We start from the raw sequence: 27,150 nt of genomic DNA on the forward strand, positions 1-27,150 counted from the left end.
GTGCTATGTATAGGCCATGAATAAATCGATGTGTCTGGCTGCTAGAGGCACCCTTGCATGCAGCAGCTCAAACACCTTGCATGCCACGTCCTTCGCAATTCAGCTTCTCAACTGCGAGTAAGGATGATTAGCCTCACAAATAATTACTAGTAGTACTTGGAAATTATTTTTTAATAATTCAAACAATTATGTGACACTCCTCTCCATGTTCTGGAAACACAACCATTGTCAACAAAAATTAGATGAGTTTATCATGGTCAAGTGTTCAGGTTTGTTTATTCCAAATTAAAGACACTGAACGCTATAGACTGTGTCAATATTCCTCTTTGTTGCTATGAAAGTCAACATTTTGTCAGTCAGACCATGTGTGTCTAAACATGTACATCAATGAAGCATGCAACACGCAGCATTCCCGGTTTGATTTCTACGGCACAAGTGCACACACACTCACAGACGCCACGTTGTAGGGCAAGTATTTGAATGGTGACGTCATATTCAATACAATCTGTTGGAATCAAAATAATTGTTGGTATAACAACTTACTGGGTAACGAGCAATGGAGAGCTGTTAATAGTATAAAACATTGTGAGAAACATCTCAATGTGTCCTTCACAAACCCTGGACATAAACTTCTCACATCCTAGGTGACGTTAGAGGCTCTAGAGTAGTAGAGACAAACTGCTTTATACCTCCAGTCAGAAACTATTTTTAGTCCAGCGTTAGCTGCAGTCGATCTTAAGGGTCGGCTATAGGTATTCCCATTATGAAGTCATCTTAAAGATGTTTGGCTGAGGATTGAGACTAATATACTTTCAGGGCTGGAAATTAACTACCAATGTGGCATTCACTTGCCTTGATGAGGGTTTTAAAGGCAGTGGACACTTGTGGTAATTGTCAAAGACTAGCCTTCACTGTTGGTGTATCTCAACATATATAAAAATAACAAACCTGTGAAAATTTGAGCTCAATCGGTCGTCGAAGTTGCGAGATAATAATGAAAAAAACCAAAAACACCCTTGTCACATGAAGTTGTGTGCTTTCAGATGCTTGATTTTGAGACATCAAATTCTAAATCTGAGGTCTCGAAATCAAATTCGTGGAAAATTACTTCTTTCTCGAAAACTACATTACTCTAGAGGGAGCCGTTTCTCACAATGTTTTATACTATTAACCTCTCCCCATTACTCGTTACCAAGTGAGGTTTTATGCTGATAACTATTTTGAGTCAGTAATAACCAATAGTGTCCACTGCCTTTAAAAAACCAAAATGTTTTGAAATCTTTTAGACAAAATATAAATAGTTTAATGGCTTTTGAAAGGAATTTGTTTCTTTGAAGGAACTGATGTAATCATTTGTAAATTGATCACTGATAATGCAAAAGGCGTGTAAGACATTTAACATTATTGTAAACAATGAGAAAATTCAGATTTGTCGTAAAGTGCTAAAAATACACATTTTCCATGTTGTCTGAAATTGGCTGAAAGTATTATTTGAAAGTACAATCTGTCATTTGCCTCCTACAAGATGTGTGTCATGGTCGATGTCTATAGAAATAGCAATTTGATCTCACAAATTCAATAACATTTTTTAAAATAGCCCAATGCCGTTTTGTAGAAAATGTCCACAATTGAAATTCAATGAAAACCTTTTAAAAATGAAAGTATTCATACTAGCTCTCTTTTTTCCTCCTACAAGAAATTTGTGTCACGGTCAATGCCTTTAGAAATAGCAATTAGATCTCACAGATCTCTACTAAAACAATTTTTAAAATAGCCCAATGCCATTTTGTATTGATATAATAGACAAAGAGCCTCCTTTTGTCCTTGTTTACTTGATTTAATTTAAGTTTAATGTTTAATGCGTATTGATGCAAGATTGCTTTGTATTGGTACTTTCATATTTTAAAGAGTTCATTTTCATCTAAAATTTTCATTTTGGCCTTGAGATGAATAAATAAAAGTTAAAGTCACCTGGAAATAAAAAAAAAATTCAAACATAAGAGTATATGGTTACGGACAATAAAACAATTTTTTTAGTAATTGTTTGTCACGATTTATATGTTTAAAAAATCTATAAAGTTGTTTGGGGGCTGACTCCGCCTACCCCTTTTGTGACATCAATCGAGGCAGACTTTGCCTGCAATGCGTATAGTAAACACACGTGCAAAGTACACATACGTCCAAGTCGTGAGTTGGTACATTTCAAAAAGTGTTTTTCTGCATTCAGCAGCAATACACCTGGTCGGCATTGCCGGAAAAAAACAATTTTTTTTTTTTTTTAAACGTACAAACTCACGACTTGGTCCGTACATGTACTTTGCAATTGTGTTTACTCTACGCATTACAGGCAAAGTCTGCCTCGATTTACGTCACGAACAGCGCCCTCTCGGGTTGAGGTCTACTCTTAAATTTGTAAATAACATAAGAACTGATTTTTTAAAACCTTAGTTAACTGTTTATTCACATTCCACTCATCAAAACACATATATTAGTGACAAAAGCTTTATTTTGAAAAAATACCACTTCCAGGTGACTTTAATTAAATTCCGTTTCACCGCACATAGATACTGTATGTACATGTACATACACTGTGTACATTGCTTACTGTGTAAGTGTACACACAAGCAAACCAGCTTTGCAGTGCTCTTGTACATCACACCATCTGAAGACACAAAAAAAAGGTGTTTTATAAGTAAAGATAATTTTGGGAGCTTTTCGTATTGAAAGACCATAACTTGCATTTTCTTCTCCTCAAACTGAGAGCCCCTACAATTAAGTGAATTTTTGTTCAATGCCCTTTAAACAGGTACAATACAATACAAAGAATTGCCTTAAAATTCACATTAAAGACAGTGGACACTATTGGTAACTGTCAAAGACCAGTCTTCTCACGTGGTGTATCTCAACATATGCATAAAATAACAAACCTGTGAAGAATTGAGCTCGATTGGTCGTCAGAGTTGCGAGATAATTCTAAACTTGAGGTCTCGAAATCAAATTCGTGGAAAATTACTTCTGTCTCGAAAACTATGGCACTTCAGAGGGAGCTGTTTCTCACAATGTTTTATACCACCAACCTCTCCCCATTACCCATCACCAAGAAAGGTTTTATGCTAATAGTTAGTTTGAGTAATTACCAATAGTGCTAGCTAGATGGGTGTCTTTTAGACACCCTGTTTTTAATTCGGACACCCTGTTTTAATTCGGACACCCTGTTTTAATTTGGAAACCATGTTTTATCTGTCATATTTACATATAAATGAAGTGTATAAAGTGATCAATTTGGACTTCCAGTTTTTAAGTTCCCAGCAACTTTGGACACCCCCTTACTAAACCCTGGCTAAAACCTTACTTGGAATACAATGTATGTACCACTTTAGTCCAGCAAGGAAGGAGTAGATAGAGGGCGCATCTATACGCGTGATGCCGCTGTGATTCAATTACAATTCCGTTAGCGTCCTATAGTCTATAATCTCCCAAGTGTTTGTCTGTTTTGGGGTTAATCATGCCCTGGTTCAATCATCGCCCTTGCGGCTTGTCAAGTCTGCTAGCACAAATCTGATTAAAACCACAGAGGAAGGATCAAACATGGACGCTAGACACAGCTATCACTTCTAAAACTAATTAGACTGTGCAATCCTTGTGAAGTCTCTGATGAATATGGTTGTGTGTATTTGGTTAAAGTGAAAATACTTGTATATAAGAGGATCGCCGCCACATCTTAGCAAAAACACACACTCTGTCCAGGTTTTTTTGCACAATTTACAAAAACATCTGTTTTATTTTTTTCTTCTTCAAGATTTACAACATTTAAATTGAATGTGAATTTCATGAATTCTAAAGTGGCATTCTGCCCATTGTGACGTTACAGATCTCTATGGAAACAAATAGATTCTGTATTCAGGAGTCAGGCCTTGAACTTTGCTCTTAAATGAACACGTTGCCTTGGATCGGACGAGTTGGTCTATACACAAAGCATTTGTAACCGATTGCTATAAAATGCATGGTTTGAAAGAGGTTTTAAAAGTAGAATACAATGACCCACACAAATATGCCTCTAAATTGCGTGGTTTTCCCTTTACATTGTCGACTAACACGGTCGGCCATATATGGGAGTCAAATTTTTGACTCCCATAAATGGCCGACCGTGTTAGTTCGCATAGTAAAACGAAAACTATGCAATTTTGAGGCAAAATTGAGTAGATCATTTTATTCTACTTTATTACAACATCTTTCTAACCATATGCTTTTTTTTAACAAACGGTTAAAAACGCTTTTCAAAGACCAAGCAATTTCTCTGTGGTATGGGGCACTTATATGGGGACACTTTAAACTTGTATTGGAACTTGGCAAAGGGCACCACAGCAAAAGCACCATGGCAACTGCTGTGGGTAATGTTGGTTGTTTCGAGGCCTGAAACATGTGTACATTTTAAATCTACTTTTTATAAGATATAAGACTTACACCTACAAGTAGTAAAGTTTAATAATGCAATTATAATTGTTGCCTTACTGGTAATGCTCAAGATTCAGTTATTTTTTTAAGTCAAGGTGAATGCATCATGTATGTACATGTTTAGAAAAGATAACTCCTTCATAAAATTTCTTTGTTAGCATACTGTGTCCTTGTATATATATAATATTCGTATGGCGTAATAGTATATTGTCAAAGTATCCTTGTTTTTATTCAATTCAACCTCGGAGGAAAGAAACAATTCAACCATAAAATCAAGAAAGAAAACAACAACAGTTTAATTGACTGCCTATCAAGCCAGTTAATTACTACCAGGCTTTAATTAATCCAGTTTACATATACCACTGAAAGTACAATGTAATGTCATGTACATATTGAAGCCTGTACATATACATGTAGTGCACACTTTTTCCTGATGTTGCCGGTCCCCTTTTAAGAGGTAAAATGATGACGTAACAATCGCAACTCACAGATTTGTACGCCCAGCACACGAGACTAGCCAAATGACCAATCTTATTTTGACCTATAAGTAAGGGCACCTTACTTAATGACATTATGTGCATACAAAGACCTGTCTATTTCAGGAGCCAACTTGACCCTGCCCAAGCCAGCCAACTCTAGTATCCTCATTTAAACACATTATGTCATCCGGGTCTCAACTTACTACTTACTACATCATACAGGCAGCTGATAATTAGCATTGAATTAAGAACTCCCAAATGACTCAGAACCCCAATGTGTGCATTATAGAGGACAGTGATCTGGTGATGAGTGCTGAACTGAGTGACGAAATGCCCTTACTGCACGACATCAGTATTCACATAAACCATTGTTCTCCATTTCGTATTTTTCTCTGTAGTATTTTCTAAGTATTTTGCTTTAAATCACTAAAGATCTCTTACTCAAAAACTCATTTTGGGCGCTTTTTTCTCCCTCTGTGATTTTGCTGCTGGTGATCAGTGTTTTAAAACAAAATGTTTTGGTTTTTTTGTGGTGGGTTTGCGTTGATTGTGACGTTAGCACAGGACATGCCCGGTATCTCGTCCCGCAGAGGAACGCCTTTTGATATCGGACACCTAATCCCAGATTTCGTTTGCTGATTGAAGAGGATTTACCGGGGGTTATTTACTCAAAATACTACTTGAATGTGTCTGGATTTTGCATTTATGGATGTACAAGGCTGGTTGCTTGTGCAGTTGTTAGGGTGCTGATAACGCTCTGTTAAAAATCCTCTCTTTTTCTCTTCTGTTTGATTCAAATTTTCATATCATGGAATCTAGCATCCAATATTGGAGGATGATAGTATTTAAATACCATTAAGATCAAAATAAGATCACGTCTTCATTTGAGTTTATCAATTTTACTCACAGATTCCAGATTGAAATTAATCCTCCAAACAGAGCCTTTAAGAGTATCTAATTTGAAACGCTGGCTGCTTGGCCAGTAGACTTTCATGTAAAATTGATTAGCCAGATCGTTGAGGGGAAAATGCCCTCAGGTCATCTGGCTGCATTGTGGTACCACGACTACGGCTCCTTGGCACGTGTGTTGTGTGAGGAAGGGGGAGGCTTGAAATATAAAACCCCGACGAACTTATTGTCTGGAGTAATGTTTGGCTGCCAACGAGAGGACTGATGAAAAGCCTTAGGGGATTTCCAAGAACCCCTTGTGATTCATATCTGTGCACGAACTACGTTATTTTGAAGCAGAGGGTTAGGAAAAGGTAGTAGCGTTTTTGAACAAAGTGGCACACTGCCAAGTCGTCGGGATGTGCGCAGATTCTGACGCACTTCTTAAAATACGCTGCGTACCACGTCTTGGGAGTACAGCTCGTAGTCGTACTGGATGATTCAGAGGCAGAGTTTCCTGTTTATACCCTGTCAAGAGAAACAGTTGCCATACTGCTCACGAGAAAGGCAGAGGAAAGGTCACGTCTTCCTCTTAATTTGGACATGTTAGTGGTCCGCTTTCTTTAGCCTGGTTCCTTTGGGAATGTCTTTTGGATTGTTTCATCTCCATATTTGTTTCGTTAGCGAGCCGATTATTACAAGTGCTGAAATGCGCCCGCACTACTAGAAATCCCTACAGCTCTTCGTATTATCTCGTTCTGGATGTTGTACCGAGTGCTCTGTTTGGGCAGACTTCTTTTTATTAAGAGCTATGGAGAAAATGTGGGAGTTAAATGAGCTCGTCTTTGTGCATGGAGACAAAGGCAGATAGAGCAAGAGAGACGCTATTCTGTTGTACATAGTAAGAGCGAAGGGGTTCAATGTTCTTGTGAAGGGTGTTGCCAATCTCAAGTTCTCGTTGATCAGAATAACAACTCAGTCGAGATTTTCCAAGATGGGGTATGAGGAGATAGAAGATTGGACTCATCTGATGGTCAACATGAAAGGTAAGGGGTGATCAGGTCAGGTCTTCAGAGTAAATTGTCCGAAACATCTCCGTCTACGAATTTTGAAATAATTGCTGTTATCTTGAGTCACCTTGAATTCTGAGAGCATCTGTTTGATTCTTGAATATCTTTTACACTTTATCTTTACAATTCTTTTTAAAGACACTGGACACTTTTGGTAATTGTCAAAGACCAGTCTTCTCACTTGTGAGACCATTCTGTGGAAATTTGAGCTCAACTGGTCGTCGAATTTGCGAGATAATAATGAAAGAAAAAACACTTTATCCCACCAAGTTGATATGTAATAATATGTAGTTCTTTTTGTAACTTTTTAATTTTGAAAAATCAGAGCAGACTTTGTACATTTAAAAAGAAAACTGCATTAGGCTGTTCTACTTATAAACAGGCTTATAAGTGCTACTCGGTTGCTGTTTTTTCTTCTTTATTCGCAAACACTTCTTGACTTGACCCGCATAACTTGTTCCAGTTCAAATGAACTCATGACCAAAGTCAAACCTAGATAAACATCCTTTCATAACTGAGAAAATGCCAGTTTTTAGATTATAAATTATTATGATTGAGAGGGTATGCAGATTTTGACCTTGTTGATTTATTGCTCTGAAGTATTCCATTAGGGGTAGTAATTAAGTTAGTAGTAATCACCAATTGTTTGTTTATTTATGGCTGAGCATGATTTCATTTATTTGTTATTGCTTTTTTAATACATTACTTGTAGGGAAGAATTTTAAATGTGTTAACTTTATTTCTTTGCCCAGAGTGATGTGATAAGATTTTGTAGAAAATATCAATAAATCTTGATTGTCCTTTTCCCACTAAGCATATTTCCTTGGAAAATACCTGGGAGAATTTGTTTGGTCTAAAGGAAACTCCCAGGAAAAAATTAACTCTGCTCAGGAGTTTTGTTTAAGCCATTTTACTGAACATTTCTAGTGTGAATGGTCACTGTGGTATTATCAACGTAGTGTGAAAGGGGTAACAAAATGTTCAACACTTTTATATAACATCTAGTAACTAAGTCTGAAATTCCATAATGCAAGGGGGGAAATGACTTTTGCCAGAGGTCTCTGTCTGTAGTGCCACTTTAGTAGACTTTGTGATGTATTTTTTTCAAATGGAAAACTCTGCCCTTTAAAAAATGGCAATGGCCTTTTCCAGGACTTCATCCAGGCTAGCTAGACCTTGAACAAAGAGCAGGAAACATGCGGTCATTTTAGGAAGTGTTTTGATTGCTTAAAAACAAGGAATACAGTACTTGGGATGTACGTGTGCGTGTGTGTAAGAAGAATTAACAGAACATTTTTGTTTTAGCCAAATTTAATAACATTTTGGGAATGTGTAAAGAACTTTTTTGTTTTTTAAGGTTTGGTCAAGATTTTCTCTAGGATTTTACTCAGTCATATGCAGACAATATGTTAAGTAGACACAGAAGTCTTTGTTGGTTTTGCCATTAACAGCACCATGTTGATCTTACATTTACAAGACCGGCCGGTGGCTCTAGATTGAGGGGTCTTAGCTAGAGTTCTTATCAACCCTTGTAAATAGGTAACCGTCTCTTGGATCGTACATGTACTTGGATTCTGTGCATTGCATTCTTCAGACCTTATCAAACATCCTTTTCCAGTTTATCCTGCAATAGTTTCAAGTTAACCATGGATCATTCCCAGGAAATTCTATCTGTTTTTGTTTCCGTTTTGTCGGGTTAATGGTTTCGGGATCGAAGCATTGTCATTGTAGCTGTTACAGTTTTTGCTCAGCCCTTCCGCATTTGATTGTGATTGTCTGTGAACTGACGGATTGATTTTTATGGAGTCGTTGGATTTTACACTGAGGAATTTGTTCCTTTTGGATGTTTTTTCTCTGTTTTGTCAGTGTTTGATTGGAATTTATCGCTTCATCAGGAAAGTTTAGTAGCCAGAGTTTTAAAAATGGATTTCTACTGAAGTGGGTTTTTACTGAAAGGATCAGTTGCTTGGCCGTTGCTTTCAATAGTTTCTCTGACCATCACAGGTCGGATGAGTTGATTGCAGGAAAATTTAAAAGAATGGAGTTGTTGAAAATCTTGCCAGTAATCCTAAATATGCAAACTTCTAGTTGTGTTGCATGTGGTAGCGATGTTTTCCAAAGTTAACATTTCAACATGACATCAATCATTCAAATGCTCTGAGCATTCAAATGAAATAAAAAAAAGTGCTCTTTTCACAAAGAGAAGCGAGGTATAAACACGGCAAATAATTGTTGCCACATTCATTTTCTTTTGAGACTTGTTTGTGAGAGGAGTTTGAAAAGTAACAATGTACAAATGTCGCTTGGAGAGTAGGGGGGCTATCGGCTTCGGTAAAATGGACGTGACGGACCAGGAGTTGGACTGGTTTCTGTACGATCAGATGAGCATTGCTGATCTAGCAGGTGAGATACTAGACACGTTTTAAGGGAGAGGTTTAACAGGTGGTTTTGCTATAAGTCTTTCTCCCGACTTCATGTAGTGTATTGTATTTGTAGTCTACCCGGCTAGTCATCTGGGTTAAATATCATGGCTCTACTCATCGCCGAATTCTGTGCTTATGATCACTCTTCTCTGCAAGCATCAAACTTCTGCGCTAGCTGAAGAATATCTACTAGTAACAGTTGAGTGTCCTGTTGAAAGAAAATCCACACGCATACTACTCGGGTGGGATTGGAACCCACAACCCTCTCATTTTAAAGCAGACATTTTAACCTCTAGACCAGCGAGCGTACTGTTGATGTGAGGCCACTTTGAATACATATTTGAATTTCATGCGAGCAATGTTACTCATTTTTTGTTGAGTATGCCAGGCAACAATGTAGCTTAGAACTTAGTTGGATTACATGTACATGTAGCTTGCAGCAGCAAGTGTCACTATTTTGTGCACATTGGCTAAAAGTGAGTGCAGTATTAGCAGAAAAGATGTTTTGACTCATTTTAGGATGAAAACAGCTTGCTTTGTTTAATATGACTCATCTCATATAAGCCCCTAAATTCCCGTTGAAAGAATTGGCATTTAATGATAATCGCCTATATTGATTTTTGTCATTATTTATGATAATCGTGAATGATTGTGTGTCTTTGTGACTCACATGTTGAAGTTGAGTCATTGTTGGACAACAGGGGAGGGAATAATTGCACTGTAGTATGTATTTGTTTCAAAGTTCATCTGATAAATTATCTAGATTATACCATCGAGATCAATAAATATTATTATTGGCTGAACTTGATAAAGCTTTTTGATCCATGGACTCCGGTTGTATGTACATGTACACCCGGTGTAAATAAGGCAGCATTTACATAACATATGACAGGAAACTAAAGGGGGACAACTTTTTGAATCCGCCATTTTAGCAGTCTTTTTCAATGGTTCTTATTTCTCTTGAAGTACCTCAAACTACACATGTATACAGTGTTTCACTGTTTGAATGACTTAGATAACTAACAATATTTGAGTTAATTTGTTTGTTGATTGTTTGGAATCAAGATTTTATTTCATCAAAAAGTCTGAGTGAGAGACCGCCCTGTTCCATCTTATTTTGTGATTGAAATTTGATAGTAAATTTGAAATATTTAAATTCGAAAGTAATTTTGTCATTTAAATTCTAAAGTAATTTTTCAATTTTGCGATTTAAATTTGAGAGAAAATTTGAAGTTTTGTGATTGAAATTTTTATTAATTTTGAAGTGTGTGATTAAACTTTGAGACAAACGAACACTTATTTATTTTAAATTCAACTCAATTATTCAGCAGGAATAAATTAGTTCCTCAAATAAAGCAATCATTTCACATTTTGAAACAAATTTGGTGTTGGTTTAGGTAAAGTTTCTAAAAATGGATAATTTGGACGAGGCAGGTAGACAGGCAGAAGAAAAGTGGAACACTTCATTAACTGTATTTGTGTCGCCCTGCGTGCTTTGTGTCACGTAGGCACGTATAGTACAATAACGCTAGCCTTACAATGTTCGTCATTCAGCACATCCTGAACAATTTTCATTTGGCATTTTTCAGTGGGACAGTCATCAATCATCATGGTTTTTTTCTCTATTGACACAAACCTGAAGTCTGTGACTACTCAATTACACTCATCCAGGGATCAGAAATCAGAGTTTTTATGTAGGATTTCTAACAAATCTTGTGTGGACATTTTTTGAAAGCAAACTTTGCAAAAATCTCTTCAGATGCCTCTCTTTAATCCTGTATGTGGGGTGTCGTGGCCGAGTGGATAATAGCACCGAACTCAAGCTCTGATGCTTCTGTTCAGCAGAGTGTGGGTTCGAATCCAGGTCGTGACACTTGTGTCCCTGAGCAAGACATATAACTATAATTGCTTCTCTCCACCCAGTGGTAAATGGGTACCTGTGAGGGCAGAGATGGTTCTTGTGATTGGTTTAGCCATCTAGCGCATATAATTGTCGCACAGGCTGTATACTCCCCAGGGAGCTGAGATGGTTTAAGGAATGATTTAAGGCCTAGTGACCGGGGGGGTAATAATGTCGGAAACGCTTTGAGACACTCCGTGAAAAAGCGCTATATAAAAACCGTGTATTATTATTATTATTATTATTATTATTGTTATTATGTTATACCTCCCCAAAAATCGGAACACACAGTCTTAAATAACGTCTGACAGTTAACATTTCTCACATTGGGGGTAAAAGTTGTTTTCCTGAACTATAAATTTGAAGCGACATAATTCTCAAAATGATATACTATTATACTATCAGAAGCTGTTGTACTTCAAACTAATTTTCTATTAATTTTTTGAGTGGGAAAATAGCTGAAATGATTGTGATTACCAAACGTTTACTTTTTTTTAACACTTACAGGTAACAATTTGATGAAATTGCTGTGCACATTTTGACATTGGATTTAATATACATGTAAATGCAAATGACAAATGACACTCTCCTCATTTGCATTCGTTTAATTTATTTAGCTTATTTTAATACTAATAATTTCCATCAAGCAGTTCCGTCCATGTCTGAAAATGAAAATCATGTTTGTGTTTGAAGACACTGAAGTGTATCAACCACTCTCCATGCAACTAGAGAGGTGGACCAGACATTGCGGACAAGCATTGTTTACCCACATTCCTGTTCGCCTCCTCCCACTTGTCTGTCTGGGTGTATGTTTTTAAGTAGGGCGTGTTACTGTTGACAGTGCTGCGGGGCAGTGGGATTCACTCTGATGCTGAGATGAATCAGACTGATGGTGACATCACTCTTGGAGGATTGTCTAAATATATCCAGGATTGCTCGAATCTTCTCAAGAGAAAAACTTTAAGAGTTGTTCTTGTGAATTTGTTGAGTCGGATATTGCTCAGTGTCTCTAGCTGTTTGTTAGTAAATCTGTTTAATGATGCAACTTCGGTGTACACTGTAAGTGAAAGTGCATAAATTTACATACACCGAGTTCACATTCAAATTCATTTACACTCACATGAATTGTGCAGCGATAAGGGTGGGATAGTATCGATCTAATTGAATTACTAACCAGGAACTCAACTGGTTTCCAAAATAAAAACTACAAGGGTTTTGAGGTTACTTTGTATTGTGCTAGTTTAATGCTCAATCTTTGAACCAAATTCTTTCCATATTGTATTTGACAAGTAACTTTCAAAGTTGTCTCTATTTGTCATTGTTGCCAGTGCTTTATGTTATCTAAATTGTTTTTGAACCCACTGTCCTTGTCATACCAGACATTGTTGTAGATCCGGATTCAAGGCAATGACAATATCCTGTGTTTATCTTAGGTTGATTTCCCATGGATCGTTATTCCACGTAAATGTACTGCATCTCTTTGGAACTCTTTCCCTCCATCCTACAATCTAGACTGTTTTAAGAGGAATATGAATTCCAACCTTCAGCTACCCTAAGTTATTTTCATCTTTAATTATTTTTCTGCTTGTAGCCCCTTTAAGAGAAGTTGTTAGCCTTTACATTATCTGGGCAAACTCACATTGCAATTTTTTGTTGTACATGTATGTTATCAATAATTTTATTCTGTTTATTAGACCTTGGCAGCGTCATACAAAAAAAATCAAACAAACATGATAACTAAATATATACTAAATTTTACGTGATTAGTTTGGGAACAGAATTCTACCTGGTTGGGGAGGCAATGGTATACACTAGTTCATGTAGTGAACATCAAATGTAAATAGTCAATGAGTAAGCACACCTCACTTCGACACCCCTATGTTTCAACAGCCCTACATTCTGTTACGCAAATGTTCTGACACCCAAATGTTTCGACAACCCGGCCTATATCTTTGTGTGATATTCCAACGTGGGACTTTGCCAAGTTTCAATGTAAAGTAGTAAGAGAAACCCCTACATGTATGTATGTGTCTTGACACTCAGGTTATAAAATCCGTATGTTCTGACACTTCTAATAGATTTTCATAATCTTAACCCTAATTCTAACCTTAATAGATAGTTCCCACCTTTACTGGCAATTTGGAGCACACAGCCATGCGTTTTGCACGAGAACGCCGTGCAACATGGGTTAGTAAACAGCATGGTTGCATTGATAAACTGAGCTCTTGACGTGCCTCAGCCAAAATACCCATAGAAGATGGCATCGATTGCAATTTATCTATTGGACCACAGAGTTGTCTTAGGGTTGTCAGAACATGGAGGATGGAACTGTCACCCAGTCAGTGCATGTTATAGGAACACTTTCAGATAATTGATAAATTTGTCATTGTCCCAATCATAAGTAGGATTTGAAACTTTGCATGGTGGAAATAAGATATAGAAGAGTTTGCGGTAACACCATGTAATAACAATCTCTAAATGAGTTGGGGTGGTTCTGAAAAGAACCGTTGGATTAACTCGACGTTTCGATCAGTATGCTCTGATCGTCTTCTGGAGAATATCCCAATCATGACCAACCTGCGAGCTCTCATTAGAGTGTAATGAAGCATTGAGAGGACTATAATTGACTGGGATAGAGTTAATATTCTTATAATGTATTCAAGTTATGTTTCCATTTTGGAGGCACTGCATCTGCATTTGCATTGCATTTTTCAAAGCTCTAAATTTAGCCAGTGGCTTGCCTTTTTCAATAAATTGAACAAATTAAAAGGATGTTATGTCTTTGTTCATTTACTTCAATTGTCAAGTTTGGTTGTCATTCGGTTGTGGAAAGATGAAACTATGAGATTTTTGATGTAGTTTGGATGACTATTAGTAAAGAAGTTTCACATTTTTAGTAATTTATTTTCCTTGATTAAGTAAAAATAACCAGCCGTTGATTTCACCAAACTCTTCCTAGAATTCATCTTAGGACTTGGGACGAGGTAATTTCCGTATCCGAAGACTTTAGGACGTATTGAACCCATCCTAAGTTAGGACAGGTAACTCGTCCTAACTCGAGATAGGATTAATCCTAGCATTTTGTGAAATCGACTGCAGTATTAGCTTAGGGGCTAATTAAAATAATTAATCTAAAAATTGTGATCTTTTTTAACAAAAATGTTTTGACCAAACCATAAATACCCTAAGTTTCAATTTGTGAATATTGACAGACTACATTATTTACATGTAATATGCTCTAAACTGAAATAACAAATTAGTTCATCAAATGAAGAACATGTTTTTGGTTAATGTTTTCTTAGCTTAGTAGTATTAGTGGAGGAGTTTTCAATGGCTTTTCAAATTGTAGTTGAAACAGAAGGAGACATTCCATAGCCAAAACAAGGTTGACCGATTACAATGGTACTGCCAAACAATCTTTTTGTAATATAATTTTAAATTCCCCTAAATTTTTCCCATATAAAATTTCATTGAAATCTGACACAAGTTGTTTAGTTGAATTTGACCCACCCACCCATCCACAAAAAGAAAATGTAATCAAAAATGTTCAACATGATATTACGAATACATGAAACGAAACCACAAATTACAACGTAGGCCTAATTATAATTTATTATTTTATTTTATGGCATTCCACTATAAGCTATGGCTTATTAGGAATATGCCCTCCCTCAAAAAATGTCATATTTGCATTCTGCAATAAATTATATCCAATTTGGAAATAAATGAATTATTGATTTAAGCTTTGGGTTGTTTTGGGAACACTGGCTTACTGCATTACATAGGTACAGTACAATATACATACATGTACATGTGGCTGATTTTGTGTACAGGTTGATGAAACGAAACAAAGAATCACATTTGCTCCCTGGTGTAACTGTAATGTTGGCTATCCTGTTCGCCTCAGGTGTCCCTTAAAGGCAGTGGACACAACTGGTAATTGTCAAAGACTAGCCTTCACAATTGGTGTATCTTAAGATGCATAAAATAACAAACCTGTGAAAATTTGAGCCCAATCGGTCATCGAACTTGCGAGATAATAATGAAAGAAAAAAACACCCTTGTCACACAAAGTTGTGTGCGTCTAGATGGTTGATTTTGAGACCTCGGGTTCTAAATCTTGAGGTCTCGAAATCAAATTCGTGGAAAATTTCTTTTTTCTCAAAAACTATGGCACTTCAGAGGGAGCCGTTTCTCACAATGTTTTATACCATCAGTCTCTCCCCGTTACTCATTACCAAGAAAGGTTTTATGCTAATAACTATTTTGAGTTGTTACCAATAGTGTCGACTGCCTTTAAAACTCTTCCTAGTCGAAAGCGACCTTGGCAAATACTGCATCCTAAAATGTGCTCTCTGAGATGAAAGATATACAAACACATGTGTGTGAAGTATTTAATCAAATCTGTATCCCAGGGTATGATGGTCAATGTCTGAAAGAACAAATCAATATCGTAATAAATAATCAGTGTGTTTTATGGACATTGAAAATAGACAGATTGGTTTATGTGGGCGGACTTGTTTACTAACTTAGTTTACAAGTATTTTATTAATTTATCTTTATAATTGTTTGTTTTGTCTGTTTAAATTACTACGGTTTTAATTGAGAAACGTATAACCATGAAAGTTGCATGATAAAGGAGAAAATACCTTGGTGTCCTTGGCCTTTCAAAAAAGAAGAATACATGTACAGGCTTGTATTATTGGTTTTTCTCACCATAAACGGACCAGGAGAATTCCTACACCCGGCTGCACATAATTACATTACCAACCCCTAGTTACATGTCCTGTACAATGTATACAGTTAAGTTTATACTCTGTGTACGTGCCGTTGTTTCTGCTGCAATTGAGTTCATAATTACATACAACTCAAGTGGGACTTGAACCCGGGACCTTTGACCTTGATACAGTGCAGATGTTAACTACCTTGCCTGTTGGTAACTAACATCAAGCTTCATGTATGTACATGTACATCCCAGTGCACAATACAAGTGTAACAGCGGGAATTGCAGTCAAGAGTATTGTCTGAAACGTTAATGAGGCACACATTGTTGTCGTTCTATTACTGGACAATTCAACATGTTGCTACTGTGGAATGCAAAAACAATCACTTTGTGGCAGTCTCTGAATTGACAACTTCATTCTATGTGAATAGTTTATGGGATTTGAGGCATTGCATGGTGAGGTACCAATTCTTATTTGGTTTGCGGTAACAAAATGTGTGTGTGTCTACTTGCCAGGTCGATTTTGTTCTTGCTATATATTCTACTGGATTTCGGGAGACTTCTCAGTTCTGCAAAGAACTGTCCCACCTTTTAGTTAGAAAATAGGCCAGACTACTACTTTACCTTTTAGTGGATTATTTCTAACTTCACTACTTCGGAGTGAATTCTTGATTGGTATTAACGTTTCGACCAGCTTGCTCAGTCGCCGTCAGTAGACTGTAATTTGGATAGTAGCCATACGTACAAAGGCAAAGAAACTATGGAGTAGTTGAGTTTATGTACTTTTTAACAAACCGATTTCTCATCTTGTTCTTTTCTTACAGCTCTCTGTGGTGACCGTGTTGTACAGATGACCAAAACATACAATGACATTGATGCTGTAACACGTCTACTTGAAGAGGTCAGTTGCTCTATTCATTTTTTGTTGTTTTTGTTTTGTGTTAATACTTTGATGAAATGTTCGGACTTCTAAGTTTCCAAGATATAAAAATGAATCCAGGAAAATTTGCATGCATTTTGCAAAGAGTTACTCTAGTAGCATCAATGCAAACCTTGACTTTGGAGCAGCTCAGTTACATGTATTAGTGATTTAAAGTCTGATTAAAGCCATTATACACTTTAAATTTTGTGATGTACTCATTTTCCAATAAGTAGAGTCCTTAAGTTAGTTGGAAACAAATATTACAGGTTCCAAAACCTTACAATAATGCTGTAAATTGCCATTGTATTCGATAACCTTTATTCAATAATCTGTTCATTTTAAACAAATAGTCATACACAATACAGTATGATGTTGTTTTGGCTGGTAAAGTGATAGGTGTATTTTGAAATCGTAAGCCTTTTTTTTTATATAAGAAATGTAGTTACAGCTATATGAAATTTGTACTACATGAATTCTCGGGTTTTCAACATCTACTTTACTCAATTATTTTCCAAGACTCCAAAGCAATTGTTTAGGCTATCTTGTTTACCTTGTCAATATTTTATTTTCAGAAAGAGAAAGATTTAGAGCTCGCTGCGAAAATTGGTCAATCCTTACTGGAGCAGAACAAACAACTGGAGAAACGCATCGATGGAATAGAAGAACAACTCACCCTAGCAACAGACCAGGTAATGTTGCAGACATAACCAGGGCCATATTTCATAGAGCTGCTTAAGCAGCAACAATTGATTACAAAGAAATTCTGCTAAGCAGAAATGAGTAGGATACCAGTTAACAATTGTACATGTGACATGGTAGTTTGGCTGGTAACCTTATTCTGATAAGCAGCATTTTATTGTACTTAAGCACATCTATGAAATACGGCGTAGGCTTTACAAAGAGACATTGGTGTTGGATGCCTTGGCAAAAACCCCAAAGACTTTGAGATTTATTAAGGTACTGTTAGAAACTAACCTAGCAATTAATTCACTCAGATCTGAATTTTTAAATTGGTCTTTTGTTTTTCCTATTAAAGACAGTGTACACTATTGGTAATTGTCAAAGACCAGTCTTCTCACTTGGTGTATCTCAACATATGCATAAAATAACAAACCTGTGAAAATTTGAGCTCGATCGGTCGTCGGAGTTGCGAGATAACTATGAAAGAAAAAAACACCCTTGTCACACGAAACTGTGTGCATTTAGATGCTTGATTTCGAGACCTCAAGTTCTAAACTCGAGGTCTCGAAATCAAATTTGTGGAAAATACATCTTTCTCCAAAACTACGTCACTTCAGAGGGAGCCGTTTCTCACAATGTTTTATACTATCAACCTCTCCCCATTACTTGTACCAAGTAAGGTTTTATGACAATGATTATTTTGAGTAATTACCAATAGTGTCCACTGCCTTTAATTATGTGCAATCCTCAAGTCCAAAATTCTTCTCCCCCCCCCCTCGTTGTTTTAATAATGGTTTGTACCTTAGACTGGGCATAAGTGGAAAACAGCTTTCAAGCTGAGCTGATTCTTTGCCCAGTATTATGAAAAATAACAAAACAAATGGAAGCGCCCTTTGCAAAATGAAAATGGCCTTGCCCTCTCAGAGATGAAAATCCAGGTCTGCAATAACCATGGCAACCTCAAATATTACTACTCGTCATGGTTCATTGTAAGCCATTAGCGTGCAGATACAAACAAATTAAGGAATGCTTGTAATCATGGAGGTACGATCCTACCTCCATGGTTTAATTAAAGGCAGTGGACACTATTGGTAATTGTCAAAGACTAGCCTTCACAGTTGGTGTTTCTCAACATATGCATAAAATAACAAACCTGTGAAGATTTGAGCTCAATCGGTAATTGAACTTGCGAGATAATAATGAAAGAAGAAAAAAAACCTTGTCACACGAAGTTGTGTGCATTTAGATGGTTGATTTCGAGACCTCAAGTTCTAAATCTGAGGTCTCGAAATCAAACTCGTGGAAAATTACTTCTTTCTCGAAAACTATGGCACTTCAGAGGGAGCCGTTTCTCACAATGTTTTATACCATCAACCTCTCCCCATTACTCGTCACCAAGAAAGGTTTTATGCTAGTAAATATTTTGAGTAATTACCAATAGTGTCCACTGCCTTTAAGCAGCAAGGTACCTTTCAAAAGGTCAAACAGACAAAAAAATACACTGCCTCTCATCTACATGTTATGTTACAAACAAGCTCATGAAGGTACATGTAAGTTTTATTGTTCAAAATTGTGTCAAAAAATTTAAGCGTATGGCTTGTAAGCTTGGGAAAAGGATGTATACTCTCCAGAGTGACAAATCTCAGAATTATTTTAAAGGCAGTGGACACTATTGGTAATTACTCAAAATAATTGTTAGCCAAAAATCTTACTTGGTAACGAGCAATGGAGAGCTGTTGATAGTATACAAAATTGTGAGAAATGCCTTCCTCTGAAGTAATGTAGTTTTTGAGATAGAAGTAGTTTCTCACTAAAATATTTTAATTGAAATTGAGACCTCAGCTGAGGTCTCAAATTCAAGCATTTGAAAGCACACGACTTGTGCGTCAAGGGTGATTTTCTTCCATTATCCTCTCGCAACTTTGACGACCAATTGAACTCAAATTTTCACAGGTTTGTTATTTGGTGCATTACCAACAGTGTCCAGTGCCTTTAATGAAGCGTTCCCGAAGGGAGTTTTAAAAACTTGAGAAAGTTCCTTGAACTGTGAGAAAGAAACACTTAAAAAGGACAAGCTCAAGGAGTCCTGAGTTTTCATTCTGGAGGCTCGCTGATTATAAATTCATTACCATTTTGCAATCTGCCACAGAATTATTCCCATCCGAAAATCGTTCAAAGGCCAGGGTAGGGAAAAAAATACATTGGAAATTGCTCCCTGAGGGACATTAAATTCACTGCTTCTCTGTAATTTAGAAGCATTTTTATAAACTCAGTGGAACTGATCTCATATTGCATTACCCTGGACACTAATGGAAGGGGGCTACCCTGGGCAAAAGGTGGGAGAGAGATTCGACTGACATTGATGGCTTTCTGTAAAGTGCTGACTATTTGTGCTCGCTGCCAATCGACACAGGAGTGATATGCAATGTTAATAGTTGTGATGGACTTCACTTTTGTTTAGGGAGGTTTTTTGTTTTCCTACCAGCAGTTCAGTACTTTTGTTGCCGTACACAAAAAATTTTTACATTTTGGACGGACTTGTATTTGAGTCATTAATCCTTGGATCTGACTCCTGAGTGTCCAAGTCCCAAGTCGCTTTCATGTAGGTCGAGTTACATACATATAACCCCAGAAAAATCCGGGGGAGTTTTAACCTCACCTTCACCCCATGTGAAGAATGAACACTCAATGCTAACCCCTGGGTTATAATAATAATAATTATGGCTTCTTATATAGCGCACATGTCCGTCACCCAGTGACGCTCCTGGCGCTGTAACATGCAGTATTTCCTACGAGATGTGGGACTATGTTTGAATTATGAGACCTTATTCTGCTTTACACGGTGCTGTTGGGCAATTTGCTGCCGATCAGACCAGGAACACCGGGGCGAACCCCTTCTCCTTTCGATAAGTGCACTGGGTTCTTTTACATGCGTTACATAACACATGGGACCAACGGCTTTACGTCCCATCCGAAGGACAAAGCAATGGTTAAGTGTCTTGCTTAAGGACACAAGTGTCACGGCATTTAAAGCCCAACTATATAGATATAACTTAAGGAAATTCTTGGGGAGTTTTGACACCACCGGCATCCCATGTCCACTCTAGCCTGGTGCAAGTTTCCTGGGGAAAATAAACACTCATAGTCCTGGGTTATCTCGCTTTTAAAACCTAATTATATAATCAAGAGAAATTCTTGGAGAGTTTTAACCCTCGCTACCCCATTTTCACACCTTCAGCAAGTTTCCTGGGAAAATGCACACTCAGTATGCTAACCCTTGGTTATCTTGCTTAACCCTACCTCCAGCTATTCCCAACAAGGCTTGAATTTAGGGGGAATGGACAAGAGTGCAGGGCTTGTACATAGCTAAATATAAATACAAGACCAGATTCAAAGTGAGCTGAACAAGCACTAGGAGAACTAGATCGATCTCTTTTGTCATGCTGTACTTTGACACTCAACAGTACTGAAAGCCATATCAGATTAATTGTCATCATTTTTCACGAAGACACTACACAATGAGGTACTACTGTTATTAGTGAGCTGAAAAACTCAAGACCACCTGGCTTATCCAGTCATGATTTTACTGGCCCAACGCCAAAAGTACTGGCCTCAGGCCTGCTGTCCAGTGTTAACTTTGAGGCCTGCTCAGGAAATTTGCTATTTCCTGTTAGTTTGCAAGGGTCAGTTGTGAAACGGTCAAACAAATTTTCCGGGAAGTTCCCAGGAGTTGTGAATAGGGCAAAAGAGAGTCAGGATTGATTTTTTTTTTCTTCAAAGCAAATCCTCAGTACCTCTTCATTTCTTAACCTGCAATCTCTTAATTGGTATTTTTGTGTTTCTCTAGAACACACAGTTGAAGCATGATATGAAACTCAAGGAACAATTGCTGCGGATCTACACCAATGAAGTCAGCTACAGCGACTCGGAAGATGAGGCCTCGGTCAGGTAAGAACTCTGGCAAAAACAAGGAACTCTGATTTTTCTAGAAACTCAGTCTGAGTCATTTAGAGCACAATAGTTATTAAACATTTAGAATAATCAACAAACTCTTTTCAGAGCCCACATTTCTACTTCAAGATTGGCTGGTTTTTGTTAAGGTAATGCTGATTTAGAGGCGAAATTTTTACTGGTTACCTGAAATAACCAAGTTCTAATCAAGTTCTAGGATTTTGGTAATTCTAAATTTTCCTCCTCTATACCCAACCCTTAGCTATGACCGAGTCCATGCCATTCATACAGTCACCCTTTCTGGTTGCCTGATATAATCCAGGTCTCATCAGGTTTTGTTAATTCTAACTTTTTCCCCTCTATTCCCGACCTTTAGCTATGACCGAAGCCATACGATTCAGTCCAAGTTCATCAACGTGGAGGCCCTTCAGAGGAAAGTCCGCATCCTGGAGGAGGACAACCTCCAGCTACGGATGGAGACGGCCGAGATGAAGACGAAGACGGTCAGCATCGAAGAGAAGGAAGCCCAACTGGTTCAGGATGCATTCAAACAGCTTGGTGAGTCTAAGAAAAACAATAATAGTGGCTTTTTTTCAGTTAGAGATGCTTAAGGCGCTTTAACTTTTTTTTTTTACTTCACTTTTGTTTTCATCTCAAAGCGCATAGGGACTTCTCTGTGATTGTGATATGCGCTCTACAAAAATGGTTCATTATTATTAGTATTTTCCTGCAAGGTATGTGGGACTCTGTTTGAATTATGAGATCTACTCCTTTTACATACCACCAGGTAATGATTACAAGGTGCTGTGGCGCAACATGCTGCCAATCAAACCAGGAACAACCGGGTGAACCCCTTCTCTTTTCGATAAGTCGAAACAGGATTATTGGCTTTACGCCCCGTCCAAAGGACAAAGTATCATAGTGTCTTGCGTAAGGACACAGGTATTACACCTTTGACTCGTACACACACTCTGCTGATGAGAAACACCAGAGTTAGAATCCGGTGCTCTTAACCTGTAGGCCATGTCACACCAAAGTCACACCAGTGCAGTAGACTGTTCCCTTGCCCTTAAAGGATTCGGGTACTTTTTCAAAATGTCCATAGATTAACATTAACTTTACAGGGTTTGAAGATAATGATAGTGGAAAGCTTCCCTTCAAATATTACTTACTGAGGTGCTGTAGTTTTTGAAAAATGAGTAAAACAATGTCATGAAAATATGTTTGTAAATGATTAAAATCATTTTTGAGACGAAAATTATTTTCATGACATTGTTTTACTCATTTCCCAAAAACTAAAGCACCTCAGCATGTAATATTTTCAGGGACGCTTTCTACTATCATTATCTTCAAACTGTGTAAGTTTAGTTTAAATCTGTGGACATTGTGTTTTTTGTCCTACAAAAGTTACATAGACCCTTTAAGGACAGGTGTTGGCTTTATATGTATACACATGTACGCTGCGAATCTCCAGAACCTTGATAGCCTTGTGAAACGATGCAAAGTCACAGGTGATTAATGTACGTGGGCTCAACAGCAGATCACTGACATTATTCATGAGCATCAAGCGGTGATGTCAGATGTTCAGGCTACTTGTAGTTGGGCTATATTTGTAGTTGTAGTTGGGCTATATTTTCAGTTGCCCTTAAGGTTTTTCTTGTTAAATTTTGTGGATACTAATTCAGTGATTGTTGTGTTTGCATGTTCTTTGATGCATATTCAATTACAAAATTACACCAACAAAATCAGTTATTTTTACCTATTGAGGGCATGCATGAACCCAAAATAATGTTAGAATTGTTTTGAAAATTCATTATAAAGTAATCAGTAAAATAAAAAAGGAAAATAGTGAGATGGAAGTTGAGGTTATTTAATATTTTTCATTGCAGGAGAAGCTCAGGGGCGTGAGGGTGTCATGACAGAAGAACTCAGTCGCAGATTGGAGGAGACCTACCAACAGAAAGAAGAGATCACCAATCTACTCGCTATGGTGGTTGAACTTCAGCAAAAAGTCAAAAAGGTCAGTGTCTCGATTCGAAGAAGCTGAACAAAAAAATGTTGGCCGTTTAACACCATCATCATGAGTGGAGCCCGGTTCGTACTCTCTGCGAATGCAAATGCGATAACAGGTTTTACATCACAGGGCTGTTTTTGCAGCAAATGTTTTGCAGGAGTTGTACGCAAAAGTCAACTGATGCAAATTAGACGTTGCAAATTTGTGACGTCAAAATTTGTATCGCATTCGCATTTTCAGGAAGTATGAACCAGGTTTTATGGTACCAACAGGAAAACGAAAGATATATTCTGATATACATGCGATGAATGTTTGTTTAAATTTTTTTCAAACCGACTTCGGCTTTCGGGAAGAGATTGGTCTTAGGGGGCGCTGATTACTGTAGAATTCTGCGCATACGACCACTAGAACCACACCCTTTACTGGGAGCTGTTAACAGAATTCTTGGGCCCAACAATAATTAAACATGTTTTATTTTTTTGTTATTCATGCAACTTTTTGTTTGGTTCTGTTGATGAACAGCTTTCAATTGAGAATGAGGAACTCCGGCATCAACATCGGGCAGCTAGAGACGCTCAACTCTCTCTCACCAAAGAGGTTAGTTTCTTTCTTATCTACCGAGCTACGAGGAATTTAAAGTTGGTAGGATAAAAGGGCTGAGATGAAAAATGAATTTTTGAATTTTGAATTCCCCCAGGGAGCTCAGTAAGATTCAGTTGAGCCCAATAGCGAGGGCACTAATGTTAAAGCGCATTGATATGGTTATTGTAAAATGACTAATTTAAGAACTAGTTAGCTTTAAGAAATCAAAATTTGAATCAGGGACAAGAATATCAATTTTGGTTTTACCCATATACACCAATTAGTATGCCTGTGATTTTGTTCAAAGTTCTCAGGAAAGTACCAGGTATACAGTGCTAACATCGGTGTTTATGGGTAAAGCCAAAATTAATAAGAAGCCACTACTATTATTTATTATTATTTTAACAGTTGCAAGAGACCAAGGATAAGTCTGACGAGTACTTCAGCATGCTAACCGAGGCAAGGGGTGAAGCAAAGGAAATCCACCGCCGTTCTTTGCCTCAGGGGAACGTCCACGTACCTGGTTATAATATCAATCCGCTCCCTGTATTCCCTGCAGTAAGTTGAACCTCAACAATATTTGTTTCCCATTTTAAGATTGTTTAACAGAAAACCCCTTGCCTTCTATTCGGGGCCATGGGTTTGAATCTCACTCCAGTAGTATGCCTGTGAATTTACACAGCTCTATTCTGTGTAACTTTTAAATCTTGCGACTAATTGTAATATATTTATTTCTCACTGCTCTATTCTATTGAACTTTTAATTATTGCCATTATTTGATATTTGTCACTGCTCTATTTTATTGAACTTTCATTTCTTGCCATTATTTGATATTTGTCACTGCTCTATTTTATTGAACTTTTATTTCTTGCCATTATTTGATATTTGTCACTGCTCTATTTTATTGAACTTTTATTTCTTGCCATTATTTGATATTTGTCACTGCTCTATTTTATTGAACTTTTATTTCTTGCCATTATTTGATATTTGTCACTGCTCTTTTTTTTTGAACTTTTATTTCTTGCCATTATTTGATATTTGTCACTGCTCTATTTTATTGAACTTTTATTTCTTGCTGTTATTTGATATTTGTCACTGCTCTACTCGATTGAACTTTTATTTCTTGCCATTATTTGATATATATTGTTTGTCACTGCTCTATTTTATTGAACTTTTTTCTTGCCATTATTTGATATTTGTCACTGCTCTATTCTAATGACCTTTTATTTCTTGCCATTATTTGATATATATTATTTGTCACTGCTCTATTCTATAGAATTTGTTTCTTGCCATTATTTGATATTTGTCACTGCTCTATTTTATTGAACTTTTATTTCTTGCCATTATTTGATATTTGTCACTGCTCTATTTTATTGAACTTTTATTTATTGCCATTATTTGATATTTGTCACTGCTCTATTTTATTGAAACTTTTTTCTTGCCATTATTTGATATTTGTCACTGCTCTATTTTATTGAACTTTTATTTCTTGCCAGTATTTGATATTTGTCACTGCTCTTGTTTATTGAACTTTTATTTCTTGCTGTTATTTGATATTTGTCACTGCTCTATTCTAATGACCTTTTATTTCTTGCCATTATTTGATATATATTATTTGTCACTGCTCTATTCTATAGAATTTGTTTCTTGCCAGCATTTGATATTTGTCACTGCTCTTTTTTATTGAACTTTTATTTCTTGCCATTATTTGATATTTGTCACTGCTCTTTTTTATTGAACTTTTATTTCTTGCCATTATTTGATATTTGTCATTGCTTTATTCTATTGAACTTTTATTTCTTGCCATTTTTTTGCCATAACTTCCATTTCACTGTACCTACATGTACTTGAATATAAATTACATTTTTATTTGATTGATTCCTTTTTCCCATTTCTTCAAGATTAACAAAAACTTTCCTAAAGCTATATATTTCTGCAGGCTTATTTTTTCTCATTTTTCAGCTGGGGTAATTTTGGTGGAACTATCTTTAAATATTCAATTTTTTTCTCTGTATTTTTATATATATTTTTTAGTACTGATATAGTAACTGTTTTTAATTATAATTTTTTTTTTTACTTTTATCTTTTTTTGTTGAAATTTTTAATGCATATCTGAACGTATGTTTACTATGTAACTTATAAACAATTAAATTATTACTATAGCATAGGCCTAACACATACGAGTTAAAAAACAAATCAAGCAACAAAACCTCTCAAATAACTCAATGAACGTTTTGATGTATTTCTAGGATTCCTTGGCGGCTGAACTTGTAAACTCAGTGGAACAGGAACTTGTCGGAGGGGACCCCACAATAAACAGAAGAGGAAATAAGAGGTATGTTATTCTTGTTCAAAAATGAAAATTTTTCAGCATTTTGTTGTTGGAAGTTTGGTCTTAAGATTTGATGACATGGCTTAGGACAGTTTGTCTGTATTTGGTTTCACGTCATAGGACACATTAACGCATAAAACTCTGACTCGACACGCAGCGACAATCTTATAACATAAACTGGCATTTGAGATTCTGTGCATAATGGCGGTAGTCATGTCAACATGCCAAATTATCTGTATTCAAGTTTTTTTCAGTAGATGGTTGAGATTATGTGGTTCACTTTCTATATTTGTTGTATTTTATGCTTTGTATATTATGCTCTCACCCTTTTATATTTCTGTAAATTTGTTATTTTGTATACATTTCTTATAGTTATCATGCCATAAACTTACTTGTTTTTATTTTACTAACAGGCAAGACAAAACTCATGTTGTTTCATGACAATACGTTCTTGGAATCTTGAATCTTTGAATTGACACCACTAGGGAACATGATCAACTTTCTATATTTGTTAGATTTTAAGATATGTATATAAGGTATATCCTGTGTATTTGTATTGTTGTTGTCTATTGTTGTTATTTCTTCAATTGTATTTATTCTGCTTTTACACAGTGAAGACATATATCATGCTTTTTATCTCGACAGTAATTATTTTTAATCTTGAGTCTTGAAATTGATACCACTAGGCAACTCGATAAGAGATAACATAGTCAGCTTTCTCTATTTGTTG

General features: G+C 36.6%; 1 protein-coding gene across 5 annotated transcripts in view; it reads left to right on the forward strand.

The window, feature by feature from the left end:
- The window catches only part of LOC139939400 (trafficking kinesin-binding protein 1-like), a 56,661-nt gene that overhangs the window by 17,876 nt on the left and 11,635 nt on the right, over positions 1-27,150 (forward strand). For 3 of the 5 annotated variants that reach the window (XM_071935236.1, XM_071935235.1, XM_071935237.1), the window contains 8 exons: positions 16,763-16,839; positions 17,433-17,549; positions 21,389-21,489; positions 21,869-22,050; positions 23,382-23,512; positions 24,029-24,103; positions 24,497-24,646; positions 26,338-26,423. In XM_071935236.1, the coding sequence (XP_071791337.1) occupies positions 16,763-16,839; positions 17,433-17,549; positions 21,389-21,489; positions 21,869-22,050; positions 23,382-23,512; positions 24,029-24,103; positions 24,497-24,646; positions 26,338-26,423 (919 nt within the window). Of the gene's footprint in view, positions 1-8,797; positions 9,296-16,249; positions 16,395-16,762; positions 16,840-17,432; positions 17,550-21,388; positions 21,490-21,868; positions 22,051-23,381; positions 23,513-24,028; positions 24,104-24,496; positions 24,647-26,337; positions 26,424-27,150 lie in introns of those variants that run through there. The other 2 variants (XM_071935238.1, XM_071935239.1) reach the window with 2 other exon arrangements.

The sequence above is a fragment of the Asterias amurensis genome, chromosome 7 (assembly GCF_032118995.1).
Source record: "Asterias amurensis chromosome 7, ASM3211899v1".
In the NCBI taxonomy this organism is placed as follows: Eukaryota; Metazoa; Echinodermata; class Asteroidea; order Forcipulatida; family Asteriidae; genus Asterias; species Asterias amurensis.